The sequence below is a fragment of the Carcharhinus amblyrhynchos genome, chromosome 21 (genome assembly GCF_965287045.1).
Source record: "Carcharhinus amblyrhynchos chromosome 21, sCarAmb.v2.hapA, whole genome shotgun sequence".
Taxonomy (NCBI): domain Eukaryota; kingdom Metazoa; phylum Chordata; class Chondrichthyes; order Carcharhiniformes; family Carcharhinidae; genus Carcharhinus; species Carcharhinus amblyrhynchos.
This window is the reverse complement of record NC_137344.1, coordinates 19,460,014-19,478,849: the sequence shown is the minus strand read 5'-3', so window position 1 is coordinate 19,478,849 and position 18,836 is coordinate 19,460,014. Positions and strand designations below refer to the sequence as shown.

Here is an 18,836-nt window from a genome sequence, read left to right as displayed (position 1 = left end):
GAAATGAAGATGAAAACTGAAGAGGTGCTGATCCTGGCCACAACCTTCTAAACCTTCTCGAATACATGGATGGTGGCAGCAGTGTGCTGCAGATGCACATCTCATTCAAAACAATCAGTGCACATTTTCTTGGAATTTATGTTCCCAAATTTATTTCTTCTGAACCAGGATTCAACAGCCATCTGTTCAAAGCACTTTGATCTCAATATCTATTTGTATTGTACATTCGGATTCCAGGAAAGCAGCACTGGCATTGAGACCCTGTTGATCACCAAATGTTGCTCTGATTATTTTACTTTGTAACATGCTACAAGTGAGTGTGAGCTCATTTGGAAGGCCAATAGGAAAATGTGTTTATTTTCCGTACCTCATCCTGTCACCTGACAATATAGAAGATAGGCGGGATTTTTCGGCATTGTTCGCCCCAAAGCTGGAAAATCCCACCCGGAGTCAATGGACTTTTGCATGGCCTGTGTCCCGCCTGCTGTGATTCTCGTGGCGGGTGGGATGGGAAAATTCTGCCTGTAAAGCGTATATTTCCATATTTTCCAGGACGAGAGTTTTTCTCTGTTTTGAGAACAGCTGTCACTTGTGTCATCAAAGCACATTATCAGCATAAAATATTTTCAGAAGTGACAACTTAGCACTAATGTAAATCTATGTCCTTAATTCTCATAATATGGTTGCATACATTGATTATATGTAAATCTGCATTCAATCAAGGAGCCCAACACCACAACTGCTGCCTCTCGAGGAAACCCATTTGGTCTGATTGTCGCATTGTCTGATCAGGGAATTGCTAGAGGAGAACTCTTCTGGGATGATGGTGACAGCCTGCTGAGTTATGAAAATGGGGATTATACTGAAATTATCTTCCTAGCCAAAAATGTAAGTTTCAAACACTTCATTATTAATATTGATTGCACAGAATATAAACTTGAAACAGTCTTCTGAATAACATAAAATGACAACATATAAGTCTATGACCCAAGAGTTTTAATGCTTTTTTTTATTCCTGAAACTTCAAATCCATAAGAAGGGTTGTTAGTGTAAACCAAATGTAATGTGGCGACCAGTAGAAATGGGACTGAACTATGCCTAGCAATACCTCTGCACCTTGTGCAGTCATGTAAGAATATCAACAGCACCAGAACATCTACTTGATTTACAGCCAAGCCCCTCAGCTACAAGAGGAATGCTGATGATAGGAGATTATTGGTGGAATCCTAAGGTGGAAACTAGGTTTAAGTAAATGGAAAGCTTTATGTTAAAGGCAACCTTAGAGACTTAATTGACCCTAACTTATAATTAAATATGTAATTTCTCGATATTTCGTTTTAGGATTGTATATTTAAATTAATTTTGAATTAGAAATGTTACAGAATTATTAACTTTATTTTAAGATGCAAAACAGTCCCAAAGCGATGTTTTGTTTATGTACCTTTTTTGGATTGTAATGCATTCTATTTATACAGTAGCTTGAGAAATTGACATGTAATATGAGGACATTGGATTCTATGTGGCACCTATTCTGTTTGTCTTGACCCCTCACAGAACATGCTGTTCAGTGAGATAATCCATTTGAACAGTCAAATAGATGGCCTTAAACTAGGCAGCATCCTTATCTTCGGAGTTCCATTTGCCCCACAGAAAATTTCTGTGAATGGATTCTGGATCTCAGACTTCTCCTACAGGACAGACACAAAGGTGAGGATACGCGCTGTGTCTAAATAGCATTTTAAACATCTTGATAAACACAAATAAAGTACATTTTTAGTTATGGAAATGTTTTGGATAAATTCCTTATTCCTTTAAATTTGTTGTCTCATGAAGAAGTTGACCCTTGCTGGCTTGTATCGTGTCATAGACAGTAGAGTATCTTACACAAATTCCCATTCGTCAATGGTGAGCTGAGACAATAAACTTTGACGGGCAATCTGATGAGAACATCACTGTTGGGGTTGATTTCACCCTGCATGTGTGCTGGAATTACTGGATAATGGTCCAGAATGAGAATTGTTGTCAGTTTCTTCTTCCTAAAGTTGCATTGCAGCCCTGTTTCTGCATTGCCTGGAATAAGCAAACTTGGTGAAGAAAGGTGGTAGGTGGCAAGTTCAGGCTGTAAATCTGAGTTCTGTGTGATTAACATCATTCATCTTCTTCAATTCTTTAACTGAAAGGAGTTCAATTCAGTTTTATAGTGTTGTACACCAAATCTACAAAAAATATCTTTGTTTCAGAATCAAGATCACAAACAAATTTGGTGGTTTTGTTCATGTCATGTATCTGATTTTCCTTTTTTTTCTCTCAGGTGCTGACTTTGCAGAATCTGTCTATTTTAATGGGAGAACAGTTCACAATAACTTGGTTCTGAAAAAAGTGAAGCAGAACCTGTTCCTACCATGACAGTCTCCACAAAAGAACAGGCGATTATTGTTAACCAGTGATAAAGTCTGGGAAAAGTTTTAAAGAAAATGTTTATGACTGGATTGTGATTAATGCTTCAACAAAATTACTTGCATCATTTGAAATTGAATTTAATAAGAAGGAAACAGAATATTTTGTGTTTGAACGGAGTTCCAGTTAAGTCTTGTAATTTGAGTATTGGGGAGAAGTGGTTATCGGGGGGAATGATCCTCCTTTGAGATCTGTGGTGGTCATAAATCAAGAAAATTATCACAAATATGTGAAAACACCAACTCGAAGTTGACTCTTTTCAGCATTCTCATTGTTTCACCTATCCTGTGCCACAGAAGTTTTTACTTTTCCTAATGCACAGTTGAAAGGATTTTTTTTAATCTATTCGCCGATGTTTCCCAGAATGATTTAGTTTTTGGTATTTGATGGCTTTCTTTTGATATATTAATTTATAGCAATTTTATGAACTATTGCTGTGCATTTTATTTTTTCTGAACCTCAAAAGTATTGCATGACAGGAGGAGATGAAGATTAATGGGAATTTGTCTTCCACGTTTATTGACTTAATGTTTCTTAAAACAAGGAGATTGACAACAATGAATGATATTGCTTTCCTTATCTTCAGATGTGAAATATTTATTTTAAAAGTGTCTTCTGCCAATTGATAAGGGAATTATTTATTAAAATCCATGCTAGTGTCAGCAGAGAGAATGTTTTTTAGAAATGAATTATCTTATTTTTTTAAGAAATGAATTGCAACATGATTTAATTAAATAACTATCAGCTACAGAACCATAACGGTCACCGAAGCAATTGTACTAACTATTTTTCTAAGTAACTTACTTATGTGCTAAATTTGGGATATTTCTGGGTGACTGAATGAAGTGCTATTTAAATGTAATTCCTTTTACTTCAAAAATAAAGCATAATAAGTAACCAGAGATCACAGATTACATAATTAGCTAAGAAGCTATGGAAAAAATGAGAATTTTTTTTACCAAGCGAGTTACGATGTGAAATGTATTGCCTGGGAAGTAGGAGAAACTGTGTCAATGGAAATTTCAAAAGGGAATTGGACCAGTTAAATAAATGTGTGAGGGAATGGGTAAAGAACAAGGAAGGTGGAGAAATTGATAGTTTTTTCAGAGAAAGAAGCAGCACAGGACTTAAAGGTTCTCCCGCACTATCTGATTCTCTGTTGACAGTAAAATCTGCTAATTATTTTGACACAGACAAAACCACTTGTTTCGGTTCCGATTGAAAGAGCGATCTGTATCTCCTAATGTGCCTACTGTTGTGTCCAGTGAATTATTGTTAATTCTCTTCCCTTTGAGGGCAGAAGGTACTCATTTATTGCTCCATGCAGAAGAATGCATTAGCACATTTGGGACTGTTATGTTTTTACAGATCTGGGAACAGTACATTGTTTTGTGGGGGGGGGGTGAATAATTCAGTGAATTTCATGAATTTGGAAAAGCCAAGATGACATTTGCATCTCGGCCTAATTCATTGCACTAAACAAGACTTCAAAATAAAAGAATATCTCGCATATTTTACTTAAGAGAGAGAAAGAATTGCCATAGCTTTTGAAAATGGTCAGTGCCCGGGTTTGAAAAGAATAGTGGTCTATGTTTGTGTAATAATCTATTTCCTTCAAGACTTCATGTCGACAGAAAGGGGCTCCATGGTAGATTCCAAACTAAATAGCAGGTAACCATGAGGCAGATAACATTTTTCTTCAGTTGAAACTACATTGTAGGAGGGTGAGTATTTTACATTGAAAAAGCATTCCTTTCTTAGAATCACTATATATTTGAAAGTTGTTGCAAACATCAATAGCAAAGCAAAAAAACCCCATCATAGTTTTACATTGAAGTGCTTGTTAATATATTTGAGTAAATATAACTGGTGCCTGACTGGGTGCTAATTACTGTGAGTAGTTGTAGCTTGGATGTAGTTTAAAGTACTGTGTTAAAGTAAGCAGTATCTGCTGACACCATGTGGTTGCAGAACAGTGTCGAGTGCATTTTTTAATATCAACCATAAGCTAAGTTGATTGAATATAGACATTGAATGCAGTAAAAGTTGTAGGCTTATCAACATACCAGCAGTTTGTGCTGAAAGCTCATGCTCCAAAACTACCTGTACCCCCAGCCAAGTTGTTCCAGGAAAGCTAAAACACAGGCATTCATCAGACAATTGCTCAGGCATGTCCGGTTCACAAAAAGCAGGTCAAATCCAATCCAGTCAATTATTGCCCCATCAGTCTATCCTTGATCTTCAGCGAAGTGATGGAAGATGTTATCAACAGCAGTAATAACTTGCTTACCAATGCTCACTATGAATTCTGCCAAGGCTACTTGGCTCCAGACCTTACTGCAACCTTGATGCAAACATCGACAAGAGCTAAATTCACAAGACAAGAGTTACTGTCTTTGATATCATGGCACCACATAAAAGAAGACTGCATCAAATTGCCAAGCATTCTTTGACAGCATCTATCGAACCCTTGACCTCTACCCACTAGAAGGACAAGGCTAATAGATATATGGGAGCACTACCACCTGGAAGATCGAGGTACAGACATTGCAGGCAACAGAGAGGGGTACTGTGTTCTGGATACTTTGATCCAGGAAACAGGTCACAGTGCTCAGTCTCCTAAGATTAGAAAATGATATGAGCCTAGATAGTGGTCAGGGACAGGTGGGTGTACTGAGTTAGGCAGTTAAGGGGATCCCAGGTGCAGTGCTGGAACAATCTCAGCCTTTATTCATACAACAGGCATAAGATTACTGCATGCAGCTTGTGCTATTGATATCAAAGTTTGCATGGTGGATGAGTAAACAGAACATAGCACTGTGGAAAAGGAGAGCATTCAAATGGCACAAGTGAAAAGGAATGTAGTAGTGTAGTAGTAAGGACACTATGGAGTAATACTGTTTGCTAATCTCAACCAGGAGTCTCAGTAAGGGCTGTGACCCCTGCCAGGAACTAGGATGGGGACAGTAACCCTGACAAAAGATTTCACATGGACAGTCGTTAGAAAGATCAATCACTCTCATAAGAACATAAGAAATAGGAGCAGGAGTAGGCCATCTAGCCCTTCGAGCCTGCCCCGCCATTCAATAAGATCATGGCTGATCTGTTGTGGCTCAGTTCCACTTTCCCGCCCTCTCCCCATAACCCTTAATCCCCTCTCTTATCAAGAACCCATCAACCAGCTTCTTAAAAATATTTAGCGAGGCAGCCTCCACCACTTCAACGGGCAGAGAATTCCAGAGATTCACCACCCTTTGAGTGAAGAAGTTCCTCCTCAACTCCGTTCTAAACCGCCTCCCCTTTATCTTGAGGCTGTGCCCCCTAGTCCTACTGTCTTTTTTGAGCGGGAAGAGTCTCTCCACCTCTATCCTATCCATCCCACTGTAATCCTTTGAGATATGTGGGCTCCTCTAGTTCTGTGCTCTTGAGCATCTCCAATTTTAATCACAACCCCATTGATGAGTGTGCCTTCGGCTGCCTGGGCCTTAAAGCTTTCTCACAACCTCCAAGGACTACAATGGAAGTGACTGCAACAGTTAAATGAACTGGTTCACCACCTTTTCGGGAGCATTAGGAACAGACAATAAGTGCTGGCCTTGCCAGTGACATTCTCTTTCCATAGATAGGATAGCAATAAATTAAGATGGGTACAATGATGTCTGTTTTGTGGCACAGTGGGTAGTGTCCCTACCTCTGGACCTGAAGCTCAGATTCAAATCCTACATTGGATTTGATAGCCATGGAAGTTGTGTTTATAATGATGCCAAACAGGTTGATTACTAGCCTGTAAATATTTCCAATATGGCAGCAGAGAAAGTAAGAGAGTTTCCTGGTCAGCCATACTGCTCAAGGCAATAGTAAACTACTGCAGAACTTTGCTGTACATAATAACGGATCAATCCAATGGAAGTCCATGGTCATCCACCATGGTACCAGCGCATAGTACCGAAAGGAGGAGGAGATATCTGTTATACGTGTGGTAAGAATTCATATTATGTGTTCTATCCTTAGGTTCTTTGCCGTGGAATTATTGCATTGAGACTTTGTATGTCTGATAATGAGCTCCTAACCACATGCCATCCCTTCTGATTGTGGAATACATATTCACTGTATACTTCTTGTGAACATATTTTAAAAAGAACTGAAACATTTTTTTCCAATGATAGACAGAAGTTACCAATTCTCATACTTAGTAAGTTGGTAAAATTCTTAGCGGCCTTATTGAGCGTTTCACATTTCTACATGTTGATGGGTTAATAATGATAAAAATTACACTATAATCATAAAGTCAAATACAGTTGGAATTGGCATTGTAGTCCTCCAAAGGTTTCATTATTTTGTGGTTTCTTTGTGCAGCTTGGCTCCCAAGTAGACAAAGCGAATAGTTGAAGGTGATTGGAATGACTCATCTGGGAGCACAGAGATCAAAAAAGATTTATTTGCAGGTAGATTAGGAGAGAGTCATAATCACTTCACTTATATAAAGTGTGCGAATAGAAAACACAATAGCTTTCACTTACTACTGAGAGCAAATCTCAAAGCACCTTGATATTGGTAACAAGAGATAAGATAAGGAAGAGATTTTGATTACTACAAGCTGCAATGTATTCTGAATTAAAGGCATGGACAGGTCACATTTCAAATAGCCAGCTTGGGAACTATTTTGGAGAATTCATTAAACATATTTTTGGTAGCTGAAATTACTCTAAATATGAACTCTAACATGTATTGTTATCTATACAGCTTTTAAGTGCCAATTTTAAAATCAAATCTGAACCTATTAACCCTAAATTATTATCATTTTTTCCAATCATGTAATAATGTGTCTCAATAATTATTGCGGAAAACTAATATCTTCCATTCATACAAACATCCTGTAGAGTTCCTCGAATGTTTAAAAGGGGAGAGTTTCAATCCTGTTTCCCAGCAACTTAATCGACCTGCAACCATTGCAGTAGAGCATTTCAGCAGGATGTACAACCAAGTCCATTTCTGTGCAAATCTCTGCCGTATATGAGGTATTTTTGTGTTTTCAATTAGCTTTGCTTTGATACAAATCTATCATTTGAAAATGCTATTTGTATTGCAAACAATTCCCCTTTAAATCCTAAAGCATTGGTAAAACTTGTGCACAACGTCAACACATTGACCACATCATGATGAATACAAAGAACAAAGAAAAGTACAGCACAGGAACAGTCTCTTCCGCCATCCAAGCCTGTACCCATCATGATGCTCTAGCTTAAAAAAATTCTGTCCTCTCAGTCCATAATCTTCTATTTCCTCCCTATTCCTGCACCCATCCAGATGCCTCTTAAATGTTGCTAATGTGTCTGCTTCCACCACATCCCCTGGCACCGCGTTCCAGGCACCCACCACTCTGCGTGAAAAACTTACCCCACACTCCTCCCTTAAACTTTCCCCCTCTCACCTTGAATCTGTGCCCCCTTGTAATTGATACTTCCACCCTGTCTCTGCCTCTCATAGTCTTGTAGACCTCTATCAGGTCTCCCCTCAGCTACCGTCTTTCAAGTGAAAACAATCCTAGTTTATTCAACCTGTCCTCATAGTCAACATCTTCAAGACCAGACAGCATCCTGGTGAACTTTCTTTGCACTTTCAACAAAGCTGTCACGTCCTTTTGATAGTGTGGTGACCTTAAGTAAATACATTTTCAGAATAATGCTCTGCTTTCTTTTAAGAAGGCAACAGGAATATGATAATACAAATAGCATGTCAATAAGAAATTATCACAATTATAATGTCCATGAAACTGTAAGTGGAGGGGGTGATAATTTTGTTTCTTTTTCTGATCCTTGTCTGTAAGCTAAACTTGTACACATGGGGTGGGGTACAAATTTCTAGTCCCGCCCGCCACGGGGCGGGGGGGGGGGGACTATGGAAAGGTTCGTTGACCTCAGGCAGGATTTTCTAGTTTTAGAGCAACTGTGGACAGAAAATCCCACCAAGGAGTTTTATAGCAAGTGTATACCAAAACCTTGAGAAATTTCCATGCTTCTTTATTGGTGGCTATGTTTCCCATTTTTCACTTTTGTGGAATAAATCAGTCATTTTTTTTTATGAAGTCAGATTAAATTTGTATGTCTGCCATAGTCTATTGTATAAAATGAACAGGACCTGACTAGGTAAACAATCTAATTTTTATGTACTTCAATTCTTATTTTTCCAAGATTATAGGCCGGGATTTTCTGCTCCCATTCATGTTGGCAGTAGGAATGGAAAATAGCACTAGATGGCCAAAGTTGTGTTTCACGTAAGAGTATGAAGTGATCATCCTCTCCCACTGTCAGTGGCAGCACATGTTTGTCACCATTCGATGTCAGGAACTGAATGGTTATATATTTGCATATCATTTTTGGGCCAATATGCCAGAATCATACCCTACGTCAAAAAATGTGTGTGGTGTCAAAGCGGCAGGATACACAACTGGTATTAGAAGGCATATATCTGACGAACAGTGTGCTGAGGAGAGCAATGTGCACATAGTGCAGTTCCAGGGGCAGAGGGTGCTGCTATTGGGTGCACTTGGGTGAAGATTGTTCCCTAGTATGCATGTTGTGTGCTATGGGGGCCTTTAAAAATGGCACCCAGATCTTTGGAGTGCTGATGTGATTCAGAGGCCACCTGCCAGTGATATGTCATGAAAGCCCTGCCTGCTGCCTTTTTGCATGAAGTCCCGCCCTATATGATGTGAAAGGCCATCAATGCCGCAGTGGCCTTACTTTGCCGATATGAGAGAAAATTTTGCCTGTGGCGTTGTCATGAAACCTACTGATGGAATTAACACCAACACATCCGAGGAATAATGGCAATTATAAATAAAAAACTTGCATTTATACAATGCCTTTTGTGTCCTCATAACACCTAAAGCCAATACTTATGTATAGAAATTGTTTCAATCTAGGCAAACACAGTGGCCTGCGAAGGTCCCACAAATAACAATGAGATGGCCAGTGAATCTGTTTTGTTAATTCTGAAATGAAGATATGCTATGGATCTTTTACATTCCTGCTTCTATTTTCTATGGAGAGGAAAGGATCAGGCCATTGAGTTGGACTCAATAGCTGTGATCATAATGAATGGTGGAGCAGGCTCAAAGGGCCGAATGGTCTCCTGCTGTTATTTTCTGTGTCTCTTTGAGGCTTTAGTGCCATATCTTAAAGCTAGCACCTCTGGCAATGCAAGAGTCGCCCAGTACTGAAACATAATCTTAAATTAACCTTGTCTAACCGTTTTGTGCAAGGTGCCACACTTCAATTTTTTTTCTCACTCAAGGAGCCAATGAGCAAATTTCAGAAAGTTAAGGTTTGGCAAAACATTAAACATGTATTTCAATAAAGTGTGTAGGAATGAAGAAAAGAAGCAACTTGCTAAGCAAAAATAAAGCAATTTCAAAAAAATAGTCATTAGGAGTGTGAGAGGGGTCAAATTGTTTTGTCTGACTCATCATCAATCTTAAGGTGCTTAATCATCCTTACCCATTTACACTGTGTAAGTTGATGTGTATGTTGGTATGTGGGGGTGAAGGTGAGTGCAAACCCTGAAACTGGAAGTGAGCCAGACACAGACACACACACACACACACACAACTCGTTGACTCACACACACGCACACCTCTCTCACTCAGTCACACGAACACTCTCACTCATAAGCAGCAATGATCTGTCCCAGCAGCATTTATTCCCTCTCCCACATCAGCAGCCACTTTTGTGTCCCTGCACCAATAGCTGCTCTTCCCCACCACCACGTAATCAGGCCACTGTCTCACCAACCCACTGGCAGACGTTCTCTGCCCAGTCGGCAGCCGCACTCTTCCACCAACAAACAGACTCTTCTTCACCATTAAATACTTACTCCATCTGCTTACTAGTCACTCTCTTTAACCCTTCCCCACCACCACCACCACCCATGGTGGTCATTCTCCCTTCCATAGGCCAGGTTAGATGCTGCATGTTGGACAAGCCTGCTTTATAAGTTCAAGTTCATGCTGGTGCTTGAACTCTCAACTCTCTGCCTCAGCAATATGTGCTACTACTATGCTGATAGTTTCATTGTTATACAAAGGCATTAAGCTATCTCAAATTGCTCCCACTGCTACTTCTGGGTCAGTAACCACAATATATTTTAGTTTTATGCAACTTCTAATACTCTCTTCACATGTCACTTGAATTTGCAAGAGCAGGCTGAGGAGCTGATAGACCATCACTGGGGGGAGGGCGTTATTGTAGCATGATTCTAAATATAAACACTAATTTATAATGGACAAAAGTGTGACAAAAACACGATAAGTAAAAATAAGGTAGTGGATCGGAAGAGTACAAAACATTTTTTAAACAAATGTTCATATTAGGAAGTGATTAATCATATGATACTGCAATTGATTTTTTTCAATATATTCATGGTCTATGTTGGTGGCACTGTCCATCCCTAATTGCCCTTGAGACAGGTAGGTTTGCCAAACTGTGATTAAATGTATTCCGAGCGCTGTCATCACATACTTGTCCCTACATTCTGGCTATTCACCTGTCAACATATCCATCCCTGTGACACACCATCTCCCTACACTAATTTGATAACAAAAAGACGACCCAGTTGGATGATGCTTAACTGTTAGCCAATGAACCATTTTCCCTCAATTTTCAACATTCTTGTATTTAGTAAAGAGAAATGTCCAAAGAAAATGGCAAAAAAAATCATTTTTAATAACAAAGAACAAAATCAGCCTGGGAAACAGGCCCTTCGGCCCAATGAGCCCACGCCACCATCTCAACACCACCTCTCTACCCACGACCCCTGTCTAATGTTTTATGGCCATCCAGATTGAGGGAAACTGATTTAGGGACAATTTATTCCTGCCAATCAGCCTAACAGCACATCTTTGGAGCGTGGGAGGAAACCGGAGCACCCGGAGAAAACCCACGCAAGCACGGGGAGAATGCGCAAACTCCCACAGACACCGGCCCAAATCCATGTGTCTGCACAGCAATCAGCGATAGTCACTGAGCTGTCGTCTTGCCCAGTATCTTGTCCAGTTTAGGCACACACTAACGACATGAAGCACTAGGCCAATCTCGAACAACTAAGAGCAGCCCCAGTACGACCCATCGCGTATATGCCCCTCGTTGGACACGAGGTAAACCGACTTAAAACCTGTGAATGAAAAGAGAAAAAACATTATTATCATACTATACCGATTTACATTACCAGGGATGCCCCAATGCTAATGACCCTTATTTAAAAAGATCTCCTATATCCACCCATCTCCAACTCAGTCATGTGCCTGTCTAAGTTACTCTTAAAGGACTCTAGTGTGTTTGCCTCCACCACCTTACTTGGCAGAGCATTCCATACCCCCACTACCCTCTGTGTGAAAAACCTCCCTCTAATATCTGTGTTGTACCTCTCCCCCCTCACTTTAAGTCCATGGCCCCTTGTCCTACTTGTCTCTATTATAGGAAATAGCTTACCTCTGTTTACTCTATCTATACCCTTCATAATCTTATATACCTCTATTAGAGCCCCCCTCAGTCGCCATCTTTCAAGGGAAAAGAGCCCCAATTTCTTCAATCTTGCCTCATACCCCAGTCCTTCCATACCAGGCAACATCCTGGTAAACCTCCTCTGCGCTCTCTCCAGAGTCTCCACGTCCTTCCGGTAGTAAGGCGACCAGAACTGGACACAGTACTCCAAATGCAGCCTAACCAACGTTCTATACAACTGCAACATTAGACTCCAGCTCTTATATTCTATACCCCTTCCTATAAAGGCTAACATACCATAGGCTTTCTTCACCACACTCTCCACTTGCATTGCCACCTGCAAAGACTTGTGCACTTGCACCCCCAGGTCTTGCTGCGATTCTATACTCAATGATTCTTCTCAGAGTTGTGTCCTAGACTTTGATGTTCAGTTCCTGGAGACTCCAGCCTAATCTGGAGGGTTGGCTTTGAAATGTTGGTGGTGAGTTGCCTTCTTGAAACTTTCATGATGAAAGTACCCACGGCATTGTCAGGAAAGGAATTCCATGATTTTGACCATGCAATGATGAAGGAATGATAATATGCTTCCAAGTCAAGATAGTTGACGATTTAGAGGGAAATTGCAGATGCTGATGGTCTCTTCTTCTTCTAGATTTCTCTTAATAATCACTTCCTTATTTACGTTCAGTAACTTTTCAATTGTAGCTAATCCCACTAGCTTTTTAATTGTTCCTTTGATATAACAGTTACTGTAACTAATATAAAAAGTACAAAGAGGAAGAGAGGAAACAGAGAACTAGAGATCTATTTGTTAAATATCAGTCATAGGATAAAAGCCAGAATTTATAATAAAGAATTTGGTATCAGAACAGGTAGAAAATAATAGTAGGATTGAGTAGGTTCAATATAGATTTATGAAAGGTTAACATGTTTAACAAACCTGCTGGAGTCTTTTGAGGATCTTTTTGTCTATACTAGCAGAACAGAAAGAAGAGAACCAGAAGGCACATGATATATTTAGATTTTCAGAACACTGTTGATAAGGTCCCACACAAGAGGTTAGTGAACAAAAATAGAGTGCACGGAATTTGGGTAGTATACTGGCATGGATTGAGAACAGAATGGGCAGAAAACAGACAGTAAGAATAAATGACTCATTTTGGCAGACTGTGACTAGTGGGGTACAGTATTGGATCAGTACTTGGGCCCTAGCTATTCACAATCTACATCAATAATTTGGATGTTGAGGTAAAATATAATATTTCCAGGATGATTTAAAATTAGGTGGAAGTGAGAGTTGTGAGGAGGGTGCAAAAGCACCTCAAGGGGATTGGGAGAGGCTAAGTGAGTGGGCAAAACCTTGGCTAATGGAACATGATGTGGAGATACGTGAGGTTTGGTAGGAAAAACAGAAATAGAGTATTTCTTGAATGAGGAGAGACAGGGAGATGTCGAATTTCAAAGGGACTTGGGACAGCGTGGTAGCACATTGGTTAGCACTGCTGCTTCACAGCGCCAAGGGGCTGGGTTTGATTCCCGGCTTGGGTCACTGTCTGTGGGAGTTTGCAAGTTCTCCGAGCGCTCTGGTTTCCTCCTACATTCTGAAAGGTGTGCTGGTTAGGTGTATTGACCCAAATAGGTGCTGGATTGTGGATTGTGGCGACTAGGAGAATTTCACACTAACTTCATTAGTGTAACTGTAAGCTTTAATTGTGACAAATAAATAAACTTTTCCTTGTTCCTGAGTGTTCCATGAAAACTAACATGCAGAAACAGCAAGGAATTAAGAAGGCAAACGGTATGTTGGTCTTTATGATGAGGATTTGAGTATAGGAGTAAAAGACCCTTGATGAGATCACACCCAGAGCATTGTGTGCAGTTTTGGACTCCTTACTTAAGGAAAAATATGCTTGCCATAGAAGTACAATGAATGTTCACTAAACCAATTCCTGGGACAGAAAGGTTGTCCTACAAGGAAAGATTAAATAGACTGGGCATTATTCTCTAAAGTTTAGAAGAATGAGAGATTATCTCATTCAAACATACAAAATTCTTAAAGATCAACAGGAGGGAGTCTAGAACGAGGGGACACAGTCTGAGAATAAGGAGCAGGCCATTTAGGATTTCAATGAGGAGGAATTTCATCACTTAGAGAATGGTGAACCTTTGGAATTACCTGTGTCAGAAGGCTGTGGAAGTTAAATCATTGAATATGTTCAAGATGTTCCATAGATTTCTTTTTTAAAAATATCATGAAATATGGATATAGTTAAGGAAAGCTTGTGTTGAAGTAGAAGATCAGCCGTAAATTTATTGAATGACAGACCAGGCTCAAAGGGCTTAATTGCCTACTTCTGCTCCTGTTCCAGGTGGGTGGTATGTAACAATACAACTATTTATCTTTTAACTTCCCAAGGGGATCCAGGAGATCTGTGACATTTCAACGATTAGATGACTGCAAAGTGCCATATTGATCAGGCATAAACAGCTGCATGCAAAGGCAAGCTTGATAGGCTATATCTGACAGAGGAATATGGCCTTGGATGGTGGAAAGGTTGCATCCCACACAGATAATAAGTAATAAGGCCTTCAATATTTAATGAATTTATATAACTGTTTATCAGCTAAGGATCGATTAAAGGATAAATCAGGTGTGTACATGTTAAGTTATTGATAAAGAACATGAATGGAGAATTAGGTAATGCTGAAACATGATATGATTAAGTGTATGAAGAGTGCGTGCTGGTGGAGCTTTATCAGAATTCAGTGAGGCTTGATCAACCATCATAATGTTCAAGCTCAAAACTATTAATGGTAATGCTATATCCCAGCTTCCTTCATCCCACTGGCTGGGTTATCCTGCTCTGGAATTCCCTCCTTGAATGTTTCTGCCCTTCTACTTCTCTCTTCTCCTTTAAGGCATTCTTTAAAACTAACTTTTTTAACAAGGTTTTTAGTTACCTACCCTAATATTTCAATCTGCATCTTGGCTTCATTTTTGCCTGATTATGTCTGTAAATTATCTTGGAATGTTCTTCTCTGCTTACATGCTAATTATTGAAAGTGTTACTGTGTATGAAATAGAAGTGTTTCCTTCATTTCAATTGCATCATTTAGTATGTGCAGAGGAGAACTAGCTAGAACTGGTCCAATTATTTGTATTTGCCTAATTTGAATCCAGCATGGCATGTGAAACAAATATCAGGAGTCTGTCTCATCATTTGCATTCCTACATATGCGGCAAAAACAAATACATCTAAACATCTTGCAGGGAAATTTCTTTAACCGGTAAGCCACTGATTTCAATGAGAGTTTTGTTTTATGTAACTGTAGAAAATGATTAAATAAACCATTAACCTGACTGTTTCATGCTCCCTATTTGTTCTGGCTTGTGACATTTGATAAAGATTACTTATACTTGCCAAATAATCCTTTTTTTCTTTGCAGAAACTCATGAGCAAAGGTATTTTTCAAATTCCACTTGAATATGGGCAAGAGACTGTTGTAAAGAATCACTCCTGTGTCAAAACCCCACCAAGCAACTAGGGTCCATGTGTGCTTTTTCATTCTCCAAGTATTAGAGACAAAACAGCATGGTCACTAATTACTAACTTGAATTTGTTTTAATCTGTATAGAAAACGTTTTGGGGCACAGAATTAGTGTTTATGGAAATGTAGCTTCCCTTCATCACTTAAACACTGTGGGCACAATGGTAAACACAGCATGGTTACTGAAGGAAACAGAATTCTGTTGAAGTTGAAAATAATTGCATAATGCAATGCTAAAAAGAGATATGCCCATTTAAAACCAATATAAAATATATAATTAATTTTTAATAGTTTTTCCAGTTTTGGATGTCATGCTTGCTAATACTTCCTCTATATGGAAAATGCTTAGTGTTTGGATTGCAAATAATAGGCAGGCCAAAAAATCTGTAGTCAAGAGTTATATCTAACAAACAATTTTCTGATGAATAAGTTTCCATTACTGCTGTTTGTACATAACTAATATTGTTGGAGACCTGTAATTCAAATGTTGCTGAATGCTAAATCACTGCATTAAAATTTACATTATTTGATTACACATGTTGCATTAAAAGCGCTTTTTACTGCACTTATTTATTCCCTGAGCTCCAGGATTAGCTTCTCCAATAGCTTTGAAAGGTGGTTTTTCAGAGTTCCTAGAAGCACTTCATCGGAAGCCATGTTAATGAAAAAACATTTAAAGGGTAAATTGCTTTTTCATTTAAGTGAGCATGTACTTATCAAACGGCTGACAAAAGCTAAAAATGGAGATTTCTCAAGTTTCTACATGAAGTGCTCTGCCTGTTAACATCATGAGGGAAATGTGTTTTCTCTGCAGACTATTAAGATCTAAGTGCATTTTGTTAATTTTCCCATAATTGACCTGTTTAAAAGGTTTTTGAATGTACAATTATTATCCCTCAAATGTTTTATACAGTGCCGCTGCTAGTTAAAGACAGGCAGAGATCTTGTTCAGAAGCTCCCTCCCTTGATATGGCATTACCAAGTGTTTTCTTTCAATGAGAAGGGCAATCCACAGTCTCTGTTATTATTCATGATATTGTTAGAGCAAAATTTCATGATTTCACAGCTGGCAAAAGTGCAACTGGAAAGATATTCTTCCCACATAATGCAATTCAGTGGAATTATTTCTCTTCTGAGTCCATCATTTATATAGATTTTTCTAAAAATTAGTATTAAATCTGCAAAAAAATGGCACAATTGATAATCATTATGCATCTCAGATGTGGAGTGTGCTAACAGGAAACATTCAGAATAAAAATTGCTACTGTCACAAAAACAGCATAAATTCTCTCCTAAATACGTTACTAACAATAACTAAGGACAGAGAGTGATTAAAGGTTCTAATCGTATTTCAGAGATTAGATGACCATGACAAACTGCTTACTTATTCCTTCTGGGTTGGAACTCCTTGATTAATATACCACCTTGGAACAAAAGGCAAGACATAAAATAAAAAGATTTATTTGATTTTATTTATTATTGTCAGATGTATTGGGATGCACTGAAAAGTATTGTTTCTTGAGTGCTGTAGAGGCAAAACATACCATTCGTAGAGTACATAGGGGAGAAGAAAAGGATAGGATGTAGGATGTAATGCTGCAGTTACAGATTGGGTGAAGAGAAAGATCAGCTTAATATATGATAGGACCATTCAAAAGTCTAATGGCAACAGGGAAGAAGCTGTAGTTGAGTCAGTTAGTATGTGTTCTCAGACTTTTGTATCTTTCTGCCTGATCTCTTTTCATTGTTGGTGGTATCCTACCTACGGTGCCTTGGCTCTTCATCTTGGTTTCATTCAAAAAGTCTTATAAAACTCCTGGACTTTATTCTTAAATATTTTGTTGAGGTATTGTCATTGTTCTGGGACAAGTCCCAAAGGTTTTGAAGTGTCTGGCATTCTGCATTCTAAATAATTTATCATCACTCATGCCTAAGCCATGGCGATCAGGTTTATTCTGAAATAACTCCAAAAGATACAGTATGTGAAAGATTTCATTATCTTGGGAATGCCTTCTCAGTCAGTGTTCTCCTTTTTCATATTAATCTTTTACTCATTCATCATCCAGCTCTTTCTACATTAATTTATCGGAGGCTGCACTCTGATTAATTTCACTCCAATTACATATCCTCAGTACACACAACCATGATTCATCTCACCATCCGATTGGTGAATCACCTCTGCTGCGCTCGCTGGGGGAATATTGTTTTCATCTATTCTGTAAAGTTATGTTTGGGTAGACTTTTAATTACTGTCTGGGTTGAAACTGGTGTTGCCGATTGGTCACCTATTATAGAAAGCACCTGATTTTTATATGAGAGGTCACAATACCAAGTTATAGTCCAACAGGTTTATTTGAAAACACAAGCTTTCGAGGAACACTGCTCCTTCATCAGGTTGGACTATAGCCTGGTGTCATGTGACCTCACATCTTGCCCACCCCTGTCCAATACCGACATCTCCACATCATGATTTTGATATGCCAGTGTTGACTCAAGTTAAAATAGACATCAGACATTGTCAAATGATACTGAGTTTTGATGGGTCTGGGAATGTGAAGACAAATATGAAATAAAATCCCGAAATAATCCTGAAATCTCTGATTTGGCAAGCAGTGAAATTACAATGACATTTATTTATATATGTGAGAGGAAAGCGTTGTGTACAGATTGGGAATGCTCATGTCCAGTTACCTTTCCTCATCCGCCATCTTCCCTGTTGCTAAGAAACAACAACAACAACAACAACCCGGGCCGCAGCAGGCCTGGTGTTGGACCATACCACTGTCTGGGGAGGGGGGTTTTGAGCTCGGAGCGTTCGGGGCGTCAATGCTGTGAGTGGAGAGGGGGAGTCGCTGACCACCGACCCCCCCTCCCCCCCCCCAGCCCCCGGGGCTGTGAAACGGACCTGAGGGAGGCTACAGCCGCCATATTATTTAGGTTTTGGTGATTAATTATTTATTTTATTCCTGGTTGCCAATTAGGATTGGCTTCTTTCCTTTGCACACATGAAATGACTCGGAACTTGTTCCTGTTTTAATGTTTTCAAGGGGACGAGGGGTCACTGTGTCCCGGAATAGCTGCAAAAGATTGGAGTGGGCGCAGTTGCACAGATGGGGACAGACCTGCAGCACTTTCCATTCTTCCCAAACCCCAGAATCAGCAGCACCGAGACTACACGGGGGCGAGCAGGAGGAGGCCATTCAGCCCCTCCAGCGTGTTCAGCAATTCGATACCTGACTCCTTTGAACCCATAACCTTTAATTCCACTAACAAGAATCACATCTCAGCGTTTAGTTTTTGAGAGGGTAAGCGCTATCATTTCTTATTTCA

The 18,836-nt window shown here is 39.3% G+C and overlaps 2 protein-coding genes across 4 annotated transcripts in view; both read left to right on the top strand.

Moving 5' to 3' along the window:
- gaa (alpha glucosidase) overlaps positions 1-3,354 on the top strand; it is a 57,031-nt gene extending 53,677 nt beyond the window's left edge. For both annotated transcript variants that reach the window (XM_080209583.1, XM_080209584.1), the window contains exons 18-20: positions 724-888; positions 1,555-1,707; positions 2,312-3,354. In XM_080209583.1, the coding sequence (XP_080065709.1) occupies positions 724-888; positions 1,555-1,707; positions 2,312-2,374 (381 nt within the window). In that variant the 3' untranslated portion in view covers positions 2,375-3,354. The remainder of the gene's footprint in view (positions 1-723; positions 889-1,554; positions 1,708-2,311) is intronic.
- A 15,060-nt stretch (positions 3,355-18,414) lies between these two features.
- LOC145356690 (lysosomal alpha-glucosidase-like) overlaps positions 18,415-18,836 on the top strand; it is a 52,374-nt gene continuing 51,952 nt past the window's right edge. For both annotated transcript variants that reach the window (XM_080209586.1, XM_080209585.1), the window contains exon 1: positions 18,415-18,811. The gene's annotated coding sequence lies outside the window, so the exon portion shown is untranslated. The remainder of the gene's footprint in view (positions 18,812-18,836) is intronic.